The sequence below is a fragment of the Balearica regulorum genome, chromosome 16 (assembly GCF_011004875.1).
Source record: "Balearica regulorum gibbericeps isolate bBalReg1 chromosome 16, bBalReg1.pri, whole genome shotgun sequence".
Lineage (NCBI taxonomy): Eukaryota > Metazoa > Chordata > Aves > Gruiformes > Gruidae > Balearica > Balearica regulorum.
The window spans coordinates 9,783,534-9,805,514 of NC_046199.1; the positions used below are offsets into that span (position 1 = coordinate 9,783,534).

A 21,981-nucleotide genomic window follows, 5' to 3' on the forward strand; every position below is an offset into this window, starting at 1 on the left:
CCTGACCCTTCGGCCACGGCTGCTCAGCGAGAGCGGGACCCGGCCCCGAGCTGGCTCTCCCTGCCTTGGCCACCGCCTTGCCCACCCGGGCCTCTGCGCTCGCCCGGGGACAGCAGCCGGTGGCCCAGGAGGCGATGCCGGGACCGCGGGGCAGCGCTCCCCCGCGGGGGGGCCGGGGCTGGGCCGGCGGCGGTGTGGCCGCCGTGTCCCGTCCCCCCCGGCGGCGGCCGGGCCCGTCCCCTCCCACCGTGGAGCCAAGTTCAAACCGCGAGCCCCGGCGGAGCGGGACGCGGCGCAGGGGCCGGGCCGGGCCGGGCTCCCCGGGAGCCGCCGCAGGGTCCGCGCCGGCGGCCCCCCCAGCGCCCGCGGGGCTCCATGGTGAGTGCGCCGGGGCCGCTGCCCCTTCCCCGCCCGGGGGTTGCGGCTCTGCGGGCGGGGGGCGGCCAGCTCCTTCACCCGGGACCCCGCCGCGCTGGGTGGGGGCGGAGGGCGCTGGACCGGAGCCCCCCCCGTACCGCCGGGATGGGGTTCGGCTCGGCCGGGATGGGACTCGCAGCAGCCGGGATGGGGCTTGGGACCCGTCGGGACGCGGCTGATTCTCCTGGGATGGGGCTTGGACCGATCGGGAGAGGGGCCGGTCCGGCCGGGAAGGGGCCGGTCCAGCCGGGAAAGGGTCTCGGACCGGTCGGGACGGGGCCGGTCCGGCCGGGAAAGGGCTTGGACCGGTCGGAACGGGGCTGGTTTGGGTCAGAATGGGGCTTGGAGCCGGCTGGTCCGGAGGGGGAGAACGGAGGGTCCGTCCCTGTCCGGGGCTGTGGCAGGTGCCGGGGCTCTGGGTGCTGGCGGGGTCCCTTTGGACAGGAGGGTGTCGGGGACAGGGACCATCTGGCTGGAAGGACCTGGGGACCCCAGCGGGGCTCCGGGGCAGGCGGCAGCATTGCCCCTGGCTGCCTGGGTGCCTGTGGCCAGCACGAGTGCCACCAGGAGCTGCTCTATCAATAATGGTGATTTCCCTTATCTCGTATTTGCTGGAGGATTAGAGCTGAGGAAGAGATTAGCTTCCCCTGCCAGGCGGAGCAGGCTGTGACCGTCCGGCACCCACGCTTCCCTGGCTGCTCCTTCCCTGACAGCCCTCCCATGGGAAGGGATGTGCCGAACCCCAGGGCCACTTGTTGCTGCAGGGATGGGAGCAAAGGGAGAGGGAATAACCCCAAATCAGCTGCTGAACTTATCTTCCTGCATCCTGAAGGCCGGGAAGCAATGGCCAGGACCAGGGTTTGCTGGCTCCGTCTGTCCCCTGCATCCCTCTCTTGTCGCCACTGCTTCCCTGTTCTCTATGGGGGTGGTGGGAAGCACCTACTGCACCCTCCGGGCTCCTTTCCCAGCTGCTTGCAGAGCTTTTTTAACTGCAGGCTGCGCTTCCTCCCGTGCTAAGGACTGAGTCCAGTGCCAGGCTCGGCTGCCTGGAAATGCTGTAAATGGTGTGCTTTCTCCTGGAATTTGGTCCCAGTTGTTTAATAAGCCACTTCAGGGAAGTCATTCCCAGTTTAATGGTAAAATTGCATGGCCTTGTCTTCCTGGCGGCGGAGGCTTCCTGAGAGCAACCCTTAGACTTTGGACAGGGTGTCCTCATGGAAGCAGTGCTCTCCTTTGGCGTCCCCAAGGATTATACCCTCGGCTCTCTGCTGAATCACCTCTGGGGCAAAATCTCTCTGTGGGGCTGCAGAGAGCAAAGCCAGCAGCATGGGGAGGCTCTTCCCTGCCCTACCCAGCCCTTGGATGGGGCCCAGCACGGCTCTACTGGAAGGCTTGTGGTCATTAAGGGAGCCGAAGAGTCCGGTAGGATTTGTACTGGTTGCACACGGATTTGCTCATCTCCTCGTACATCCTTCTGCTTCCAGGTGATGCCCATGTCTGTGAGTTCCCAGACTCGCAGCGTGTTGTGCTTCACCTCGGATTAAGCCCCCCTCGCTCCTGCTGAGCAGTGGGAGTGGGAGAGTGCGGAAAGTTTTCCTCACCCTTTTGGAGCTGGGATCAACCCTTTGTAGAGCGGGAGTGCGGAGCAGGTGCCAGTTTTACAAACGAACCCTCCAGGTTCCCGCCAAAGGGCAAGATGGATGGCATCTGCACAGGCTTGGACTTCAGCAAGGGAACTTCTTCCTTCTGGCTTCTCTGAACAAAAGGCCAAGCCTGAGAGGCAGATGTGGCTGGGACAGCAGCGAACCTGCTGAGATGCAAGCTGCGGCTTGGGGCAGGCAGATGCCAGCAGCAGGCAGAGCTGCCGGCCCCTTCCTCCTCCCTCGTGCATTGGCCATAGCGCAGGGGTTGCATATTTGGAAGGAGCTGAGCTTCTTTCTGCCTGCCCAGACCTGACGCCCAAAGCAGGGGACTGGGGTGGGGGGGGGATTTTGGGGGACTTTTCCTGTGAACGGGAGATGATAGAAATGCCCCAGTGCCAGGATGGGGCCCCAGCACTGTGCCATCGCTCAGCGATGCAGAGATGCGGAGAGCTGTCGGGCTCCTTTCCTGGCAGATGCTGTGCGTGATCTGGCTCCCCATCCTCACCCAGCTGCTGTGAGACTGCTCAAATATCCCCAGTCCCGGTCACCTGAGGTTGTGCTGGCTTTTCTTCAAAGCCCCGAGACTCATCCCTCAGAGGGTCCGGCCGCCCCCTTCCCGTGTTCCCCCGCCAGCTCAGATGTCAGCACTTGGGTTTCCCCACTCTGCCGGGGCCGGCTCGGGGCTGCCGGGAAGGCTTGGAGCCGCGAGGCTCGGAGGCGGCCGGGACGCGCTGGCGAGAGCAGGCGCTTGTGCTGCTTCTGTCTGGCTCTTGCTTGAGGGCACTCAAGCCTGGGGTGAGCGGGGGCTGCGTGGGAGCCGGAAAAAGGCTGAATAACTGTGTGTGTGCTGTGGGGTTTGCAGCGGTGCAGAGAGCATCCTTCCAAGGGTGCTTGAAGCTGTTTGTGTCGGAGTGTGGAGGTTTGCTGGCGGGGAACCAGGCAGCTCCCTGCCTCCAGTTCCTCTCTAAAGAGCAGAGTACATCCCTTTCTGCTCCCCTTCATTTTTAGTGATTGAGGGTCTGGCCTCTAAATGCCACAAGCTGGGGAGCTACTGGGGACCCTGTTGGGGCAGGGAGCTCGGGGACACATCCTATAGACTTGCCAAGGTCCCTGGCACACCTCTGTGCCAAGTACCTGGCTGCTGGCACTGGACAGAGCTCAGTGTGTGCCACGGGCAGTGCTGCCTGGACTGGGCTGAAGCTGGAACAGTTTCTCAAGGGCTTTGCTGCAAGAGGAGATGGCTCGGCTGGGAGGATGTCCTCTGGGAGAGGACACAGTTGAGCCCCCTCCTGCACCCACTGTCTTCAGGGACAGGGGATGGGTCTGATGGGGGCTTGTGGCTCGGGGCTGAAGGCAGAGCCCGGAGCACCCTTCGTCCCCGGCTTCCCCCTGCTGACACCGAGCCCTTTCCTGTGCAGATTCTCCCCCGGGCGCTTTCCTGCGCTGTTCTGCTCCTGCTGCTCATCGCCGTGCTGAGCAAAGGCAAGAGGTGCAGCATCGCCAAAATCCTCCGGCAGTACCGCGCCGTCATCTTCCATGAGATCCAGAATCTGGTGAGTGGGGAGGGTGTTTTCCAGGGCCCCTGCCCCCAGCTTCAGGGGATGCTGCTGAGCTGGATGCGGCCCCGCTGCAGGATGTGGGTGGGGAGGGATGAGCTTGCTATGGGGCTGGCTGCTTTGCCAGCATTACTGGAGAAAGTGCTGTGTTTATACAGAGGAGTCCTGCCCCACATGGGAGGCACCAATGCTTTGGGGGTATTTATTTCTTGATTTATTTCTCCAGAAAAACCTGAGTGGGTCGGTGGACAGGAGTGGAAGGGCTGGGCTGGCTTGTCGTTCAGACAAGGTGAGCACCAAGGGACCCGGGGCTGGGGCATTGTGTGGGCTGAGCCCCTGGCAGAGCCGTCGAGCCCCCCTTCCTGCCCGGGGCCATGCGCTTCTCTCCTCCCCAGGACCAGAAGATCCTGCTGTCCATCTACAACATCAGCATGTCCCTGCGGGAGGTGGCGGCCGGCACCCTGCACAGCCCCGAGGAGCTGGCAGTGTGGAAGGTGGTCAGAAACACTGACTTCGTGCTCAGGGAGAACTGCAGGAAAATCAGCAAGGTGGGAGCCCTGCCCCTTCCCAGTCACCCCAGTGGCTCCCAGTTCCCTGCACGTTGGCTGTGGGCAGAGCCTGCCCTGTTCCTTGCTCTCCTGGCTGCCCATGAGGAGTCTCCAGGCTCTGCCCCCAGCGTTCCGGGGGGGGTGAAGGTCCGTGCTGGATTTGTGGCTGGGGGTTGCTGACAGCACATCCCAGTGAGCTTTAAACTGGCTGGGGAGAGAAGTCTGGCTGTGGCAGCGTGGGACAAGCTGGTGGGGTTTTACCCCCATCTCCCAAGTGGGTTTGTCTGCCTGTGCCGCAATGCCATGGCTGACGGGAACACTGAGCCTCGTCCCGGCAGGATGCTTGCCCGGTGGGTGGGCTCTCCCAGTCCTGCTCTCGCTCCTGGGTGCTCATAGGCAGGAACTGGGATTTTTCCCCAAAGGGCTGGTCTGGGCTCCCCCGGCATCCCCGGGGTTCTGCTGGGGAAACCCCGGTCGGGAGGATCCCCTACGGCAGCCGCCAGCAACTCATTAACTAGTGGGGAAACCCCAGGGGAGCGGAGCACCAGCTCGTGGCTCTGCCTGGCTCTGGCACGGTGCTGGGGTCGTCCTGCCCGCTGTCACTGGGGAAGTCCTCCCCGCCATCGCTGGGGAACTCAGCTGGGGTAACCTTGCCTGGAGCTTTGCTGGTGGGGGATGGGGGTGCTGCTGGCCTGGAAAGCTGCCTGCACACCCAAGTGGATGTGCTGTGGGGTGCGTGCTGCTGGCTCGGGGAGGGGAAACGGCAAGCTCTGGGGACCCCTGGGGACCTGAGAGCACGCCCTCGCTGCGGCCACGGGCAGTTTGGCCACCCCAACCTGCAGCTTTCCCCACGCAAACCCCATGTGTGATGTCCCAGGTGCATCTTTGGTGCTGGGGTGGTGGCTTTTGTCCCCTAGACTAATGCCTGCGTGGTGGTGATGGGGTGTTTCTGCTCCCTTGGCACACTGACCGCAGAGCCTGCCGCGCATCCTAGCACAGCCCCAGCGTGGGGGACCCGGCCGCAGGAGGAAGCAGCTGCGGGAGATCAGGAGGAAGGTGGAGAGGTTGGCGACCTGCTGGGAGAAGCTCTACGCCCTGCACACACCCCGCCACACCCCCCGGGACTCGTAGGGACGCCATTGCCACGTGCCGGAGGGATGCGCTGCTCCAGCACCATGGCTGCCAGCATCTTGTTTGGAAATTTGGGGAAAATTCAACCCTGAAGGTGGCAGAGTTGCTACGGGCAGGTGCTTGAGTTGAATTTGTCCTCCTGGTTCAAGTGGTACCTGGGGACCAGCCCCATTGCACGTGGTGGGGGGGCTAGCAGGTTGGTGTGCCATAGGATGGCTGTGGCAGGAAGCTGGAACACCAGAAACTTGCAGAAGAAGGGGAAGTGCTGAAAAAAGGAGGCAAGGCATTGGATTTCTGCGATGCTCCTGGCCCTGCATCACCTGCTGCTTTCCTGGGGACAAATGTTGCTTTTCAGGGCAGAAAGAGGACGTGTGGCGTCATGGCTCGGAGGGCTCTGCTGGAAGCCGGACTGCTGCGCATCCACAAGGCTCTGAGGGTGGCCGGGCTGTGGAGTGGGACACGTGTCCCTGTTGCACTGCTGGGACAGGTGGAGCAGCCGGGCACCTGCGGTGGATGGGAAAACCCGGGTACATCACTGGGTGCCCGGGGAAGCCGGGGAGCGCTGGTGCCTGCGGATAAACAGCAAAACCGCAGGCAGCTGTGGGGCTTCGAGGCCAAGGCTCAGCCTCCGGGACGGGCAGCACTGCGGAGGGAGCCGGCTGCTCGGCGTTGCGGGTGCCCCAGCACCCCCTGGTGAGCCAAGTCCAGAGGGACATGGGGTTCAGTGAGATGAGGAGCATCCTTTGTCCTCACTGCGCTCTGCCAGTGCCGTGGCCAGGGTCCCTGCTCTCCTGTTGGGTGGCAAACAGTCTCTGGGAAGCCAGAAATAAAACCCCTTCCTTCCCTGGAAGCCCTTTGGGTGCTTCATCTGGCGACCCAGGGGCTCTTGTGCTGTGGACGGCGCAGGGTCCGGCATGGTGCAGGGTCCGGCATGGCGCAGAGTCCAGCCATGGCGCAGGGGCCGTGCGAGCCTGGGAAGGAGCAGGCAGTGCTGGTGGGCACCACGGCATCCTGTCTCTGCCCGCCTACCTGCATCCCTGGCCCACAGGGCCCCATCCTGCACACATGCTGGTGCGCGCACGGTGGAGGATGGGGCTTTGCTGCAGGAGCTGCTTTTCTGAGGGGCCGTTCCCCCTCGCCGAGCCGCGGGCAGGGCTGGAGCAGCGGCCGAGGAGGGAGGACTCGTGTTGCACTCCTGCCTCAGTTTCCCCAGCCCCTCTCACCGGGGCGGACACCGTGACAGCTGTGAGTGGGGCCGGCCCGGGCTGGGTGGCTGTGGGGACGTGTGTCGAGGACACGAGATGGCAGCAGTGGGCTGTGCGCGCTGAGTGGAGCGGGATGGCGGTCCGGGGCCACGGCTCCCGCCTGGACCACCGCCACGCCAGCCGGGGCCTCGGCCACCATCCCCGGTGCAGGCAGGGCTGCAGCTGAGGGGAGCAATGGGTGCTGCCGATGGGTGGGACCCCCCACCCGTTTGTCTTGGAGGGGGCGGGGGGCACCTTTCCCTGGGGATTTCTCTGGGGGTTCAAGCAGCCGTCTGGGGCCGGGGGGTACAGGGAGGAGAGGGCAGGGGATGCTCGGGGGTCCTTGCCCACCCCCTGCCTCTGCGACTTGGGCTGGAAGGAGCTGGGGCGGGGGGGGCAGCTGCATTGCCAAGGGTGGGGCTGCCCCAGGCACACCGGGGTTTAGCAGGGTGCAGGCAAGACCCCTTGATTTGATGGGGCACAACAAGGACCCTGGTTTGGGGGTGAGAGCAGAGGGGCTCAGGCTGGGGATGCTGGTCTTGTGGGGTCCCTCCAGGGCCCGTGGGTGTTCAGCAGGATCAGGCCCGTGGGCCGCTGGAGATGCCGTCTGTGTGGCACGGGGCAGGCTGGCGCCAGCAGCGGGGCCCATCGGGGGAGCCGCGGTTGGGCACATCCCGATGCTGGAGGCCTCCCGGAGCTGCACCGTGCCGCTGCTGGTGCCACGCTCCTCCCTGGCCAGCCCCACCATGCCTGGGCTCCTTCCTCCCAGCTCCATCCTCCTCCTCAGGGGTGCCCAGGGAGGGGAAACCGGGCTCGAACGCTGCCTTTTTTTTCCTCCTGCCCTTTCTGTTGCCTCCACGGGGGGTTTTGCACTGCTTTGGATTTGAGTTTTCTTTCTCATTCCCCCCCCTCATCCCAACCACCACCCCCAAATATAACAACCACCCCCCCTGCATCCTGCCAGCATCCCAAAATAGCTCGATTGATGCTTACTTCTCTGTGGATGGGGCTGGGGGTCCCGTCGGGGCGTTGCGGTCGTCCCGGTCGTGCCGTGCCGCGGAAACCGCGGCACGGCACGACCGGGACGACCGCAACGCCCCGACGGGACCCGGTGGCTCGTGCACCGGCACAAGCGGGATGGTGGCTTGGGACAGGGTGACTCACTGCCTTTTTCTGCGTCAAGACTGGAGCAAAGTCCCCCCCTTCTCTGCCAACCCGTCAGCACCTTCCCAGATAAAACAGAGCAATAACCGTCCCCGTTCATTACCCGGCGGCTGCCGCCGAGCCGACAAATAACCGTGTGCTGCCTGCATAACCCCCCTCGGCATCTCGCTCCGGCTGCCTCTGCAGGCAGGGAATGGGGGGGGGGAATTATGCCCAGCGCTACCAGTTCAGCATCTGAGTGGTGGTGGGAGGCAAGTGCTGGCGGTCGTGGTGTTTGCAGGGGTTTACAGGCATTGGCATGCTCACCGTGAGCACCGGCTACCGGGTGGGGGTAGAGGGAGCCCGGTGCGGCGGCAGGAATGAGTGCATGGAAAGGAAGGAAAGAGTGAAGGAAGAGGCTAAAGGGAGGGAGGGGAAAAGCGAGGTCGAAGCGACGGTGGAATCACAGCAAAAACAGCCGGAAAAAGGAAACGGGCCCTGAAAAGTCAAATAAAAATAGCAGCGAGGCGAACCCAAGTGTGCAGCACATGGGAGTGAGCGCATTTCCTTCGAGGGCAGCACCGCACGCTCCCGGCTGCTCTGGGGGGGCCGCTCTGATCCGACTCCAGCAGCCGCTGCTGCCATGGGCCCCCCCCCGTGCCGTGCCAGCCGCTTGGCAGCCGGTCGGCACCCTGCCAGCCCCCACCTCACCCACAGTCTGGGCGGGTTGTGCAAGGCACACACCCCTTTGTGTAAGCCCACCCGGACCACGGATGAGGTGGGTGCAGGGATGCCGTGTGCACGCTTGGGCACACTACGGGGCAGGACGTAGCGTGTGTGCCAAGGCTGCACGCGTGCGTGTTTAGAGCACGAGGGGGTGTGCAGGGTGGGGGACTCGCTCGCCGTGCCCTCGCCCCTGCACCCTGCCATGGTCCGCCGGCTGATTGCCTTGCCAGATGCATCTGAGCGCTGTGCAAGCAGCGCAATCACGGCTTCCTCCCCTCGCTGCTTGTTTTGCAATCACGGCACGGTCCTGCGGGAGATGGGGGTCGGCGGCGGGTGCTGCTGGGGCTGCGGGGATGGGAATGGGGATGGGGACAGGATGAGGACTGGTGCTGCACACCAGGACCGGTGTGCTGCATCCCAGCCCAGACACAGGCAGAGCTCGGAGGCAGCAGCAGACCCCACCGTGCTGGGGGGCCATGCCCAGGGGCCGTGCCAGGGGATGGTGGCTGCCGTACTTCCACAGAGCCAATGCTGGAGGCACATTTTGCCCCTTTGCGCTATCACTGTCCCACTGAAACACGGCTGCCCCTGGACTGGAGCAGAGCCGTCACCATCCTGGGGTCCCAGCAGTCCCCCTGGCCAGTGTCCAGGGGCGTTCTCACCCACACGAGCCCCCTGCTTTGGTCCTCATCTCCCTCGCGAGCGGGGCTGGGGGCCAGTCCCCTGGCAGCCCCAGCGCTGGGGGCACTGGCACATGCAGGCTGTGTCTGACGAAGTAGAGCAGCGTTTTGTTCTCTCCCATCTCCCTGCAGCATCGTAAAGCTGTTGAAAGCCCGGATTTACGGTGTGATAAACGCTAGGGGCTCTGCTGAATATTTTACTGCTCCATCCTTTGGAGAGCGGCTGGTTTGGAGGAGCGGGGAGAGCCGGGCGCGGGGCGGCACACCCTGTGGCATCGCTGCCCGGCTCCAGCTGGAGGATGGCGGGTCCTGAGGGATGGGGACGGGCTGTACAGAGCTGTGCCATGGCCCAGCTGGGTCCTGGCACCCCTAGTCATGGGATGCCGGGTGCCTGAGCCCCTCTGGGCAGCAGAAAAGTGCTGACACCCCCCCCCTCCCCATTTCGTGGGCCGTTGCTGGTCTTGCAGGCATCTGCTGACCAGATTGTGCCACAGCGTGCCGGAGTGCCCGTGCCAGGACGTGCCAACCGAGAGGCGGGGTGCGCCCAAGCCCAGCTCTGGGTGCTGTCCCTCCCCGCACCCCCATCGCTCGCTCCCTCGCTGTGTGCTGCAGGCTGCCTGACGGGAGGCTGCGTCCTCGCTGTGAAGGGCTGGGTGCTGCTGGAAAGCAGCTCTGCCTCGCTCCACTGCCGCCTCCACCAGAGAGAGGTTTGCAGCCTCCGGGATGTGCGTGCATGTGAGTGTGAATGCTTGTATGTGTGCGTGCATGCATGTATATGATGTATATGTGTGCGCATGCATGTAATTATGTGTGTGTGCACGCACGTGCCTGGGTGTTTGCACGTGATTCCTCTCTGTGGCTGCTTCCCAGGGGGGTGGCTGCAGCCCCCGGCACCGCCGGCTCCATGCACCCTCCTCCCCACCGCCGGAGCCGGAGCCGGAGCCAGAGCCGGGTGTTGGAGCCGGCAGGCCTCGCCACGGGGGGAAGCCAACAAGACCGGGATGCCGGGCTCAGCGGGAGCACCAGCTCATGCCGAGGCTGGATGCCGCGGATCCAGGCCCCGATGGTATCGCAGCTCCCCGGGCGGGCGCTGGCTCCGGCGGCTCTCGACGCCCAGCGGGAGCCAGGCAGCGGTGAGGAGCCTGGCTGGACCCCGCTGCCCCTCCGAGCCGGTGAGCGGGCACATGACGGCTCCAGCGCCGGCACGGGGCACGTCCACGCCAAGCTGCCGAGAAGCCGGGGGACCGCTGGGGCTCGGCTGGCGACCGGGGGGGGCCACGCTGCCCCCCGCCACTGTGGCCCCCGGCCCCGCTGCTCGGCCCGCGGCATCCTGCGCCGGGGCCCATTGTTCGGCCGCGCCGGGTTGCGGGGCAGGATTCCTTTGTCAGAGCTCAGCAATATTTTATTCTAACAATTAACCAAACACACCCGGGCTCCCAAGCCTGTTTGTGATTATTGGAGGGCGAATTCCCCAGCTTTGCTCCCTCTTGGTGCCGGCTCCGCCTGGGGCCACGCCGGGCGGAGGGGATCCAGCCCCACTCCCACCAGCTCAGAGTTGGGGACCCCCAACTGTGCCGAGAGACCCCCGCTCCTGCGGCCAGCACTGGGGGGGGTTTGGTTGCCTCGACCCCCTCGGGAGCCCGCGAGCATCGCCGACATTGTCTCCGCAGCAGCGGGATCCGTGGCGGCGCAGGGGCAGCGGTGACTCATGGAGGGGGGGGATGTGAATCACAGACCTCGATCTCCGGGCAGGATGCGGCCCTGCGCTCCCAGCTTGCCACATGCCAGCCATGGACCGCAGGCTTTGTCCTCTGCAGAGTGGAAGCGGCTTGCAGCTTGGGGCGGGATGGGACGGGGATGCTGCTCTTCCTCGGGGCCCCTCAGCTCCTTGGGACGCTGGCACAGCTTTCCCAGCCCCAGCTTCAGGGTGGGATGAGGGTGGTGTGGGGCGCGGGTCTCTCCTGCATGCTGGCTCTCTCCGAGGCTCCTCGCCATGCTCGGGCTGAGTCTTCATCGCTGCTTGCTGCACCAGTGGTAAAAAAAGCTGGCAGCTCCCTTAGCAGTGTAGCCCAGAGAGTAGATTGCCCAGCGTACGTTATCAAATCCCTATAAAATCCGTTGCTTGGGGCCAGCTCAGCTCACCCCATTCTGCCGCTGCATTTCCACCCTCCAGGCAGCGGATGCTGAGTCCCGAGCCGTGGCTGGAGCCAGCAGCGAGCCGGCAGCCCTTGCTGGGTGCTGGCTGTTGTGGGCAGGGGAGCCCCGAGGTGGAGCCGGAGGTGAGGGTCAGGGTGGGCACCGCATGTGGTGATGCCACCCACCAGGAGCGACACAGCCAGTACCGGAGCCCTGTGGTGGGGCCATCCGGGTTAGCCAGGGGTTATTAGCCATCCCGGGGGAGACACCCTGAGCGGGTTGTTACTCTGGTTGCTGCCAGGGATGGAGGGAGCAGCTGGGGCAGAGGAGGGGGTTTGCAGCCTCGGGGTGGGAGGATGGAGGAGGAATCGTGCTGCAGTGCTGCCCCAGCCCTGCCAGCATCCTCGGCGGCCAGAGCCGGGCGTGGGGCAGGGAGTGGGTGCAGGCAGCATCTCCTGCCCGCTGCTCCCTGAGGGTGATGGGGGCAGAAAGGGCTGACCCCTGAGCCGGTGCCCTGGCCTCACCGTGGCTGCGCACACCCCAGTGCCTAAACCTGCTCCTTCAGCGCCAGGGCTCCTTCCTCGTCGGTACCACCCAGCCCCAGGCTCTTGGCCTGATCCTGGATCTTAAAATACAGCGAGTCATCGAAGCAGAGCCGCTCAGGCGGCTGGGCAAGGCAGGGCAGCCGGAGCGTGGCACCGGTGAGCAGCCCGGCAACCAGCGAGCCACCGATGGCCACCGCCAGACCCGCCGCCTGGCACAGCGCCTGACCACCTGCACCGCGGTCCCCACCCCGTCCCCATGCTGCCTCGCTGACATTGCCCCCAGCGGGGGACACCTGGGAGAAGCGGGACCCGGAGGTGTCCTCGGATGCCACCAGGATGGCCACAGCACTGGCCACGGCGCCGAGGATGCCGGGCAAACCGTGGAGGTTGTGGATGCCGCACTGGTCCTGGAGCACGAGCTTCCTCGCAAGGAGTGGGGTGAGGAACCTGAAGCCGAGGATGCATGCCACGGCCGAGAGGCTGCCCAGGGCAAGAGCGGCCACGGGCGGCACAGCCATGTCAGCCACCGCGCCAATGGCTACCCCGCCGGCCAGGCTGCCATTCTGTAGGTGGCTGGGGCTGAGCTTGCCATCCTTGTCCAGCAGGCTGGAGGCCACTACGGTGGTCAGAGTGCTGGCACTCATGGCCAAGAGGGTGTTCAGGATGGCACGATGCTGGGCATCACCCGGTTGGCAGAGGACGGCCACGAAGCTTGGCCAGAAAACCCAAAGGATGAGCGTCCCCACAAGGGACAGGAGGTCAGAGCTGGGTGTTGGGGTCTCCTTGGGGTGCACTGGCCACCGCACTGCCCCAAACAGAGCCTTGGACATGCCGAGGCCAAAATAGCACGAGAAGATGTGGATCGTGATAGTGCCCCCCACATCCAGGACGCCCAGTCGGGTGACAATGGCCCACTCGCTGGCAAAGTAGATGGGGACTTCGCAGGCGGCCACGACGAGGAGCTGGCAGGGGCTGGCCCTCCCCAGGATGGCCCCCACAGAGATGAGCACAGTCACAGCAGCAAACTCGGCAGTGAGGAGGTTGCGGAGGTCCAGGTGGACCTGGCCGTGGTGGAAGTGATGGAGCAAGCCCTGTATCACCAGTGCCCATTGCATGGAGAAGTTGAGCAGGAGGAAGTTGTGGGTGAGGGCACTGAGCCCATAGCGGGGCAGGAACGTCAGCAAGAGCCCCAGCCCCACCACCAGCATCACCTGGATGTCCTGGAGGAGGGGGAAGATGCTGTAGAGCTGGTTGGCCACCAAGCTGGCATCCCCTGCCTGCGCCGAGGGCTTGTCGTAGGTGAAGAAGAGGGCGAAGAAGAGGAGCAGGACGCCCTGGAAGAGCCCCAGGCAGAGGGGCAGGAGGCGGCGGGGGCGGGTGGGGGGTGCTGCAGCCATCCTGGGGCAGGCAGGAGGGAACGGTGCCCGGTGGCAGCTGGGTGCAGGGCGGCAGCCCGGCAGCACCTGCAGGGTGAGCTCCACTCGCTCCTACCTCAGGGTTTTATGGCCATGGTTAATTTTTAACTGAAGATATAGGTTTATGTGCTAGAAGAGGAGGATTTCCCCCTCCCTTCTTTAAACACAGTGCCTTTAAATTACCCACGTGCTCTTGTTTGGCCGCCATAAAAAATGGACATGAGGGGGGTTATGACTTTGAAGGGAAACAAGAAAAACCTGCCATGAGGCAGAGGGGGGAGAAGGATGATCTGCAAGGAGCCAGCCAGGTACAAGGGTACCACAGCATGCACCCCCATTTAACCCATCCCCATCTGGGGAGCAGGGACCATGCCACTGAAGCCCCAGGAGCGATGCTGGGAGCTCAGGAACCCCCCCAGCTCCTGGTCTGGCTCTGCTGCATCCCACCCGGAGATGCTCCAGCACCACCAACACCCCGTGCTACGGGATGATGCACGTTTTGCTCGGCAACTGCCCGGATTTTGCAAAGCGCCATAAAGCTCCGAAATCAAGGCTGAAAAGATCATTTTCTCACAGGTTTGCGTTGGCTTGAATGGCTGGAAATTCATTAACAATTAGCGCGCGAGAAAAACAAAGCCCAGAGCAGCCAAGCAGCTACCCCGAAGTTTCTGGGTTGCTGCTTAGTGTGACATTTTGCCAGTGAATGTCTGGAGAAAAAAAAATAAAAAAAAAAATATATGAGAACCACAAGAACAAAAGGCAGAAGGGTTGGTAAATATTTGTTCCAGAGAGAAGATATTTTTGTGCTGTCCCTGATCTCAACACCCCTGCCGCGGGCGCTGGCTCTGCGCCGCTCTTCGTCATTGTTACTGGAGGATGAGGCAGGCAAGGGCGCAAAATGGGAAACAATTGTTGAATAATCTGCGCGAGGTTCCTCTGCCAAACCCTCCCCGGCCATTTTTCAACCCAACGATGCTGGAAATGAGGGCAATGTATAGGAGGAGGAGGTGCTTTGAAGGCAGCGCCTTTAGGGGTTGAGGAAGGGTTGTGTTGCACCCAAGTCATGGCCAACGGCAGCGGAGGGATGGTGAGAGCTGTGGGGGTTTGCAGGATGGGACCCGGGATGCTTTGTCTGCCCATAACGCGTCCCTGCCGTGTGGCCGGCGCTGCTGATGGCAGCAGATGCTCCCATGGGGAACCCTCGCCCAAGGAAATGTGGGGCTGGGGTCCCTGCGGTGCCATGTGGCTCTCTCCGGTGTCCCCAAGGTGGCTGGGGACGGGGTGGGAGGGGTGGGCAGGATGCTCCCGTTGCTCCTGCCCATCCCTGCACTGGGGCACAGCCCGACCCACTGCCTGCGGCTGGTGCTGGCTCCCACCTCCACCAGCAGCAGGGAAGAGGCATGAGGGGATGAAGGCGAAGCTTTCTACTTCTTGCTAGTATAAAAAAGGCAAAGAAAGGCGATTTCAGCCCTGTGACTGCTCACCTGTAACCCTTCGAATGCCACTCCAGCCTGCCAAAGGGATTTTCAAGGGGACAGCCTGGCACAGTGAAACCTCTTTGGTTGATGGTGGGTGAGATAAAACCCCAGGGTGATGCTCGGAGCAGGCAACACTCCTGAAATGGAGGAGCTGGGCTGCTCCTAAAGAGCTGAGGGATGTGTTTTGGCCCCAGCTGAGCAAGGGAGCGTCATGTGAGCCAGGGCAGGGCTCACCCCGGTGTGCCGGACACCAGAGTGCTCACTGCTGCACACTTGGTGCTGCACGCTCACTCTGCTCCTGCTGCCCTGCAGTGGCTCAGCCCTCCCCTTCCTGCCTTGGTCTGGGGCTTTTTTAAGGTGAGGTTAAATAAAATGCTAAAAGAAAAAGCTTTTGAACAGGTCTTTTAAAAAGCAGAGTGCTTTGAAGATTTCAAGGTTATGGCACCTGCGAGGAAGAGGAGGAAGATGCTGGAGGAGATGTGTCCTCCTGGAGCATCTCAGCACTGCCAGATCTGCTGGAGAGGACAAGCAGCATATTGGGAGGTTTAGGATGTAAAAGCCCCCCTAGATCTGGCTGTCACCTCTGGCAAGGGGCGGAGGCGCTGGGATGCCAGGAGGTTGGGGTGCTCTCACCGGACTCGACTTGCCCGGTCAATAGACGCTGTGCGGGGGCACGTGGGGAAGCAGCAGCGTGGGGTCGGGCTGCTGGCCTCGGTGCTCAGGGACTGGGGAGTTTTGGGAGGTGACACAGCTCCTTATCTCGTCTCAGTCCGCGGGCGATGGGGAGTTGCAGGCTCAGCGGGAAGTCCTCGGACATGTGCTCTTTTTCCATCTGGAAATCTTGCCCTGGCAGCACTCAGGGATTTGGGATGCTTATCTGGGCTCCCAGAGGGGCAGAAGCCAACGGAGGGGCTCCCCTGCAACCCGCAGCCCCTCGCATCCCTCCCACCAGCATCCCCAGGTCTGCCGCATCTAACGTGGGCCTGAGCCGTGCCGGCACATGGGCACACTCAGCGCTCCGGGCCAACCACCGCCACGCTCCTTTGCCGAGCCGTTGGGTACCACCGCCCCCTCCCTTGGGGAAAAGGCCATCCCGTTTAGCCTCCTGGCTTCCCAAACCAGACGAGGTGCAAAGAGCAGCGATGCCCAAACGGTCTCCAGGCCAAAGACCCCGCTGCAGAAAGGGGGGAAATCCCAATGGGGTGCAGATTAAAAAATAACCTTTATGGCACCCATAAAAGAAGGTCGAAGTTTCAAGAGGTCACTGGGAAGGTGAAAGTCCCCCCGGCCCCAGAGCACCCCCGAGGGCGGCGAATGATTAACCCCGCAGTGCAGGGTGTGCCGGCGGGATGCCACAGTCCTTGCGGGGAGGACCCGGTGCAGGGGGTAAGGTCCAGTCCCTCCAGTAACATTTTCCAGGCACAGAGAGTTTTCTTTCGGCACCGAAGGATCCGGGATGGAGGAAGCATCTGGCGAGGGCTGGGGCGGCGGGGAGGGGACCATTGAATTCCACCCCCCACGTCCCCCTTTCACTGTGTGGGCAGTTGTTTTATGGCAGGAGGACTGGGGAACCATTTTAGCATGATCCACGCTGAGACTGCTAGAGGAGTTCCCCACTGAGGGCTGGATACAAAGAAAAGCTGAATTAACCGAGGGTCATATAAGGCAACAGGATCTGACAGATCCGAGCCAATATATGCTGGCAACAGCCAGTCCATGGCACTGTGAGAAAACACTCCTGCAAATTTAACAAATCCCTATGGTCTAGAAAGTCATGTACAAGAAATTACTAATGAAGGGATCTAGTCATATCTGGATTTCCAGACGTTGGTCATGCTCCCACCGCATTTTGCAGGCCATATAAGTACATGGATCTGAATCCCGGGCGCTGGAGACCAGGAGGATTGTTCCGATCGTCTTGTCTGACCTCCTGCGTCAGACGAGGGCTCCCGGCGAGGAGGGGATGCTCAGCCCAGCCGGGCGGCAGCAGCCAGATCCTGCAGCCGTGCTGGGTTGGGGTTGGCCAGAGAAGGTTTGGGAAGGTTGTGGTGGCGCTGGGGTGGCTGGGTGCCCCCACACCGTGGCGATGTGCCGGCACCTGGGGATGGGTGCTGGGGACCCGCGGCCGGGCAGGAGGGAGCGGGAGCTCCGGCTTCATCCCTGCGGGGCCGCGAGCGGATGCCCGGCTGAGGCACCGTGCGATGGGGAGGGACTGCTGACGGCATCCTCGGCCTCGGCATCACTCTTCTCCCCACCACCCCCTCCAGCCGCTCTCCTGAGCCCAGAGCACCCCAAAATTCCCCGTTCCCTAAAGATCCTGCCAGCAAGCTGTGCTGCCCGCGGAGCTACGCCTGGGTCCCGCTCCGGCCCCTCTGTAGGTCCTACATAAACACCCGCCTGGTGTCTAAGTGAGCCAGGAGTGAGCACTGCGAGCGTTTTAAAAGCCCCGGTCCAGCTCTGACCCCAGGAGCCCCAGTGTCGGCTGTCAGGCAGTGGGCAGGGGGCCAGCCCCCCCCCCTCAGCCCCTCGCAGCCAGGTCCTACCGGGGGAGGGGGGGACGGGGACAAAGCTGAACAGACGTCACAGCGGCATCACGCGGTCCGAGTGGCCTTCTCCATCTTGTTAGCACATTGTGTAACACAACATGTGGAGGCGCTGGGACCGCACACGCATGCACTCCCCGACAGCCCAACCGGGGGGAAAAGAAGGAGAAAAAAAAACCCCCAAGAAAAAGAAAAAAAAAAAAAAGGAAGCAATTTAAGCTTTGAGTCTTTCTCTTTAAAATGTTCTCATGGCTTCATTAGAATTTGCAGCCACAGAGGCTTTGAAGAGCATGGTATAAGGAGTGAAACATCTGGAAAAATTAGGATTAATGAAAACATAATTCCCAAGACTAAAGGAAAGATTAATCCTGCGTTACCACTTGTGTGTTCCACAGCTTTTCCCCAGCTCGTAACGCTGAACTTATTAAATCGCCCTGAGCTGAGTTTTCCTTTTTCTCTCTCCCTCCCCTACGAGCCCAATGGAAGCGTCTGATGCCAAACGTAACGATAACCAACTGTGCCGAGTGGTGCGGGCTCGAGCGTGCTGCTCGCCCCCCCCAGACCCAGGTGGGCACCCATGGACCGCCAGACCCATGGGTGGGGGTCCTTGGCTGGGGGTCCCATGGGGTGGGGGTTCTGCAGGTAGCGGGGAGGCTTTGCGAAGTGGTGATGGGTGCTGTACCCCAGCAGGGCTGCACCTGCTCCCATGTGCACTCCTGAGCAGGATGGGGCCCAATCGGCTTGTGAGATGGGGGGATGCTGGTGAGTTAAAGAATAAATAAGGAATAAACCACCCTGCTCTGCTTTCAAATTGCTTGACATGGTTGAGACTGAAGTGGCCTCGAGGTGCTGGCATCTCTGGGTGGCTTTTCTGCAAGCGCGAGGCTTGTCCTGGTGCTGTGCCATGCCGTGCCGTGCTGAGCTGAGCCATGCTGTGCATGCCGTGCTGTGCCATGCTGCGCCGTGTCGTGCTGTGCCGTGCTGAGCCATTCTGTGCATGCCGTGCCGTGTTGCATGCTGTGCCCGTGCTGGCACCACCCTCTGCTCCAGAGGCAGACGCGTTTTGTTGCCATGGGGCCAGGTTTGAACAGGGTGCTGGGACGTGCCAGCCCCGTGCCAGCTCACTCCGCTGGGCTCGGGGCTGCGGTGCCGGAGAGTACCGGGGGCTCGCACCGGCTGTGCCAACCCCTGCTTGAGCCCCCCAGGCAGGGCTGGCCTGGGGTCTCGGGCTGCCCCGGAGCAGAACTCGGCTGTATAGAGGGACCAGCTGGGGAAGATGTTTTTGGGTGACAGACCCTTTGTCCATGTAAAATGTGGCAGAAAATTCCTCTTTATTTGGGGCAGTGATGCCACCAGCAAGTAGCATGCGAGTGCAAGCATTGGTTTGGGGGGGTCACATCAGATGTTTGTCCCCACAGCTTCATTGCTGCTGATGCTAATTTGCAATAACGAATGGAATCAGGGTCAGAGCATGTCTCTCCACGGATCAAGCAGCAGTGCAGCCCTCTACAGCGTGGTGCTTCTTGAGAGGAATGAAAGAATGCAGATTTCACTGCATTACGTCTTCATCCATCCCATGCTGGGCGCAGGGAGGCCAGGCAGCGCCAGCCCCGCGTCGAGACCAGCTCTGCCGAGCAGCCCTGCGCAGCTCTCCCGGCAGCTGGAGCCGGCAAACAGCTGCTCCGGCCGGCTGCCGGTGCCGGCCCCGTGCCACCGCAGCCCCCCGCGGGGACCGGGATGCTCCAGAGGGCTGGAGGAGCTGCACGGGATGGGGATGGGGAGCAGCACCTCAAGTGCTCCCCAGGCCCTCGGGGCAGGAGAACCAGATACGGTCTGCACCCCCCTCCTCACCTGCTGCCCCCACTGCAGCCAGGGCTGCAGCCGGCCGGGGCCGGAGGTGTTTGCCCCATGCAGGGGGAAAAGGCTCATTTGCCCCACGCATGGGGCAAAAGGGTTTGTTTGCTCCATGCAGAGAGGAAAAGGGCTCATTTCCCCCATGCACAGGGGAAAAGGGTGTGTTTGCCCAATGCCCCGGGGCAAAGGAGGGGGCAGCGTGCCCTGGCCATCCCCCCCCACAACGAGAGGCTCCCAGGGGACTTGATGGGACCCCACTCCCTCCTTCCCACACTGCCGTCCCGCTCGGTGCTCCCGCTTGTTTTCCAGAGAGGAAACCGGTAACCTTGCTATTTTTTTTTCCCTATTTTTTTTCCTTTTTTTTCCCTGTGCATGTGTGGAGCAGCGGGGCCCAGCTGGGGGGCAGCGGCGGCGGTGCCGGGTGCCGGCGGGCGCCAGGTGCCGGTGGGGCGGCGCGGGAGGTGCCCGTCGGCCGCGGGGGGACAATGCCGGCGATGGCCCGCGGTGCTTGCGGCCGTATTGTGTGAGCAAGGAGGAGATGGATGAAGGTCACATCCTGCCACTCTTCCGATGCCCAGCACCAGGAAAAAGCTGCGCTTTGTAAATATAAAAATAAACAACGAACTCTTCCCCCCATTTACCACCTTCCCCCCGCCCCGAAGAAAACAACAACAGCCCTGGCGGTATCGGAGCCACCTGCTCAGGGAAGTGATTTTTCATATAGGCAGGAAACGGGGGGTCTAATTAAATCTGGGGTCAAGAACATAAAGGGAGAACGGAGTTTATTTAGGAGCCCTTGAGCAGGGCTGGAGAAGCGGGAGGGGGATGCTGGGCAGGGCTGCGGGTGCCTCTGTGGGATGGTGTTTCGGCAGGGCCGGGGAGGACATGGGTGTATTTGGGCCCCGGGGTGGGTCGCAGGGCATCACCTTCCTCCCGCCATCGGGTTGCCACTGGCCCCCTCCTCCTGGTGCCACGGGGGATGGCGGTGGCAGCTCCGTCCTCACCGGGGCAGGGGTGCGCCAGGGGAGTCCCTGCCGTCCCCATTCCTCACGGGTGGAGAAAGGAGTCCAGGGAGCGTCATGCTCAGACCTACAAGAGTGTCCTCAGCCTTCAGCGAGATCATATGAGGTTCCTGTTTCACAAGACAGAGGATGGCATTTCCATTGTGCTCGCCGGGGATATGTTGCAACGGGGCAGCCGCTTCCATCCTTTGTCCTCCTCCCCACAGAGGAGGAGTCTCAGCCTCTGCCAGGGTGACCCGTCACACCCTGCCCCCCCCAGCAGCCAAATTCAGCTCCGCTGGCCGTGGCAGCCCTCCCCGACGGGTCCCGGCCGCAGGCATTGCCGGCACCGCCAGCACTCTCTGGCCTCATAGGTGCCTCCTTGCTGCCACCACACTGGGTGCCCTTGGCTGGGGGGTCCCCACTGGGTGTAGGGACACGCCATGAAGGTGATGTCCCATCTCCAGCCGCTCCCGGCGCAGACCCCGGGGTGCCCAGGCTGCCTCCGCTGCCTGCTGCAGGGCTCCTGCCTAATTTTCACAACCAATTAACAAATGAGGGGCCGACCCCACCAAAGACCAACTGTGGATGCCTGGGCGCTGGCGGCACTCCTGGCTCCCCTGGGATGATGCCATCATCCCGGCCCCACTCTTCTGCCCGCAGCGGGGCAGCTGCCAGCTTTTAGGAAGCGCTGCAGAAACGTTCGCCTTTGGGTCAGGCACTCCCAGCCCGGACCCGCTTTCTATTCTCCAACAGGGCCCAATGCACTGAATATAAAGTAACAGCATTGTTACAAAAAAATAATTAAAACCCAACAGAAAGGCGAGCAGCAGCTGGAAGGGCTGATTGGGAGCAAGCCGGGCCGGCCTTAACCCTTTGCAGGCAGGTGGTGTGGTGTGCGGGGCCGTGGGGCGGGCAGGGAAGGCAGGGCGGGCAGGGAACTGGCATCCTGCATCCCAGCTCTGCTGTCGGTGCCTGCGCGGAAGGGGAGGTGACGGGCTTGAGGCGTCCCAGTGCAGACCATGGGCAGGACCGGGGGCAGACTGCAGGCAGGACGAGGGCAGACTGCAGGCAGGACAGGGAACGGTTCCCCGTGGGCAAGGAGGGGGGCTTATAAACCAACGGGATTTTTGCCCAGGCTTTAGGGATGCTGGGGGGGTGCCCTGGTCCCCAAATCCGTGATGAAGGATGGGATGTGCAGCCTGTGGACCACTGAGCCCAGGTGCTGCCTATCCCCATCCCCACCCCGCAGCAAGGCGTCAGGCCCCTTCTGCGACCACCGATGGGACTCAGGTGCCACCCACCAGACTGGGTGGGTGTCCCCTCCCTGCCACCAGCATCCCACCACCGAGTGGGGTACCAGGGGCAGCGATATGGGGACGAGGACGCGTTCCCGACCTCGGGCCTCGCTCCAGCTGGGTGCTGTTTTGTAAGGACTCCTGGGCCTCTGCGGCGCAGAGATAAGCCCAAGAATTCACCGTCGGTTCCAAATATCCCGTCCGCTTCCTCCCGCCGTCCTCGCCGCCGCTCCAGCCCGCTTGTCTCATTTCCGCAGCAGCGTGCTGGGGAGAGCTTCCTGTTTTCCCCCCGGCCCCGGGGCGGCGGCGGGGGGCTGCGGGGCGCGGGGAGGAAGGGCAGGACAATGGGTGCAGGCAGGGACGGGCAGCTGCCCACCTCCCAGGCTGGGGGTTTGTGCTGGGGGGGTTGGTTCCTCTGTGGCTTGGGATAGGGCTGGGTGGGAGGGGACAGGAGGGTGGCAGCAGGGCTGGCAGGTGGCAGCGGTGGGAATGCGGGTCCTGGGCTGAGCTGAGATTGCGGATGGGGTTTTCTTTCTTTACCTTTTCTTATTATTTTTTTCTTTAAGGGTTTTGCTGTAAATCAACCCAAGCTCCCTCTAGAGCATCCTTTCTGCGCTGCGGTG

General features: G+C 62.9%; 1 protein-coding gene and 1 pseudogene across 1 annotated transcript; one reads left to right on the plus strand and one right to left on the minus strand.

Annotated features, from left to right (window-relative positions):
* The first annotated feature begins 311 nt into the window (after window positions 1–311).
* C16H20orf204 (chromosome 16 C20orf204 homolog) lies at window positions 312–6,583 on the plus strand. Its single transcript, XM_075768799.1, has 5 exons — window positions 312–378; window positions 3,479–3,613; window positions 3,843–3,905; window positions 4,012–4,164; window positions 5,140–6,583. Exons 1-5 carry the CDS (start codon window positions 376–378, stop codon window positions 5,293–5,295), a joined length of 510 nt encoding a protein of 169 aa, XP_075624914.1. The 5' UTR covers window positions 312–375; the 3' UTR covers window positions 5,296–6,583.
* A 5,188-nt stretch (window positions 6,584–11,771) lies between these two features.
* On the minus strand, window positions 11,772–13,166 carry LOC142604143 (ammonium transporter Rh type B pseudogene; annotated as a pseudogene).
* Window positions 13,167–21,981: the final 8,815 nt, after the last annotated feature.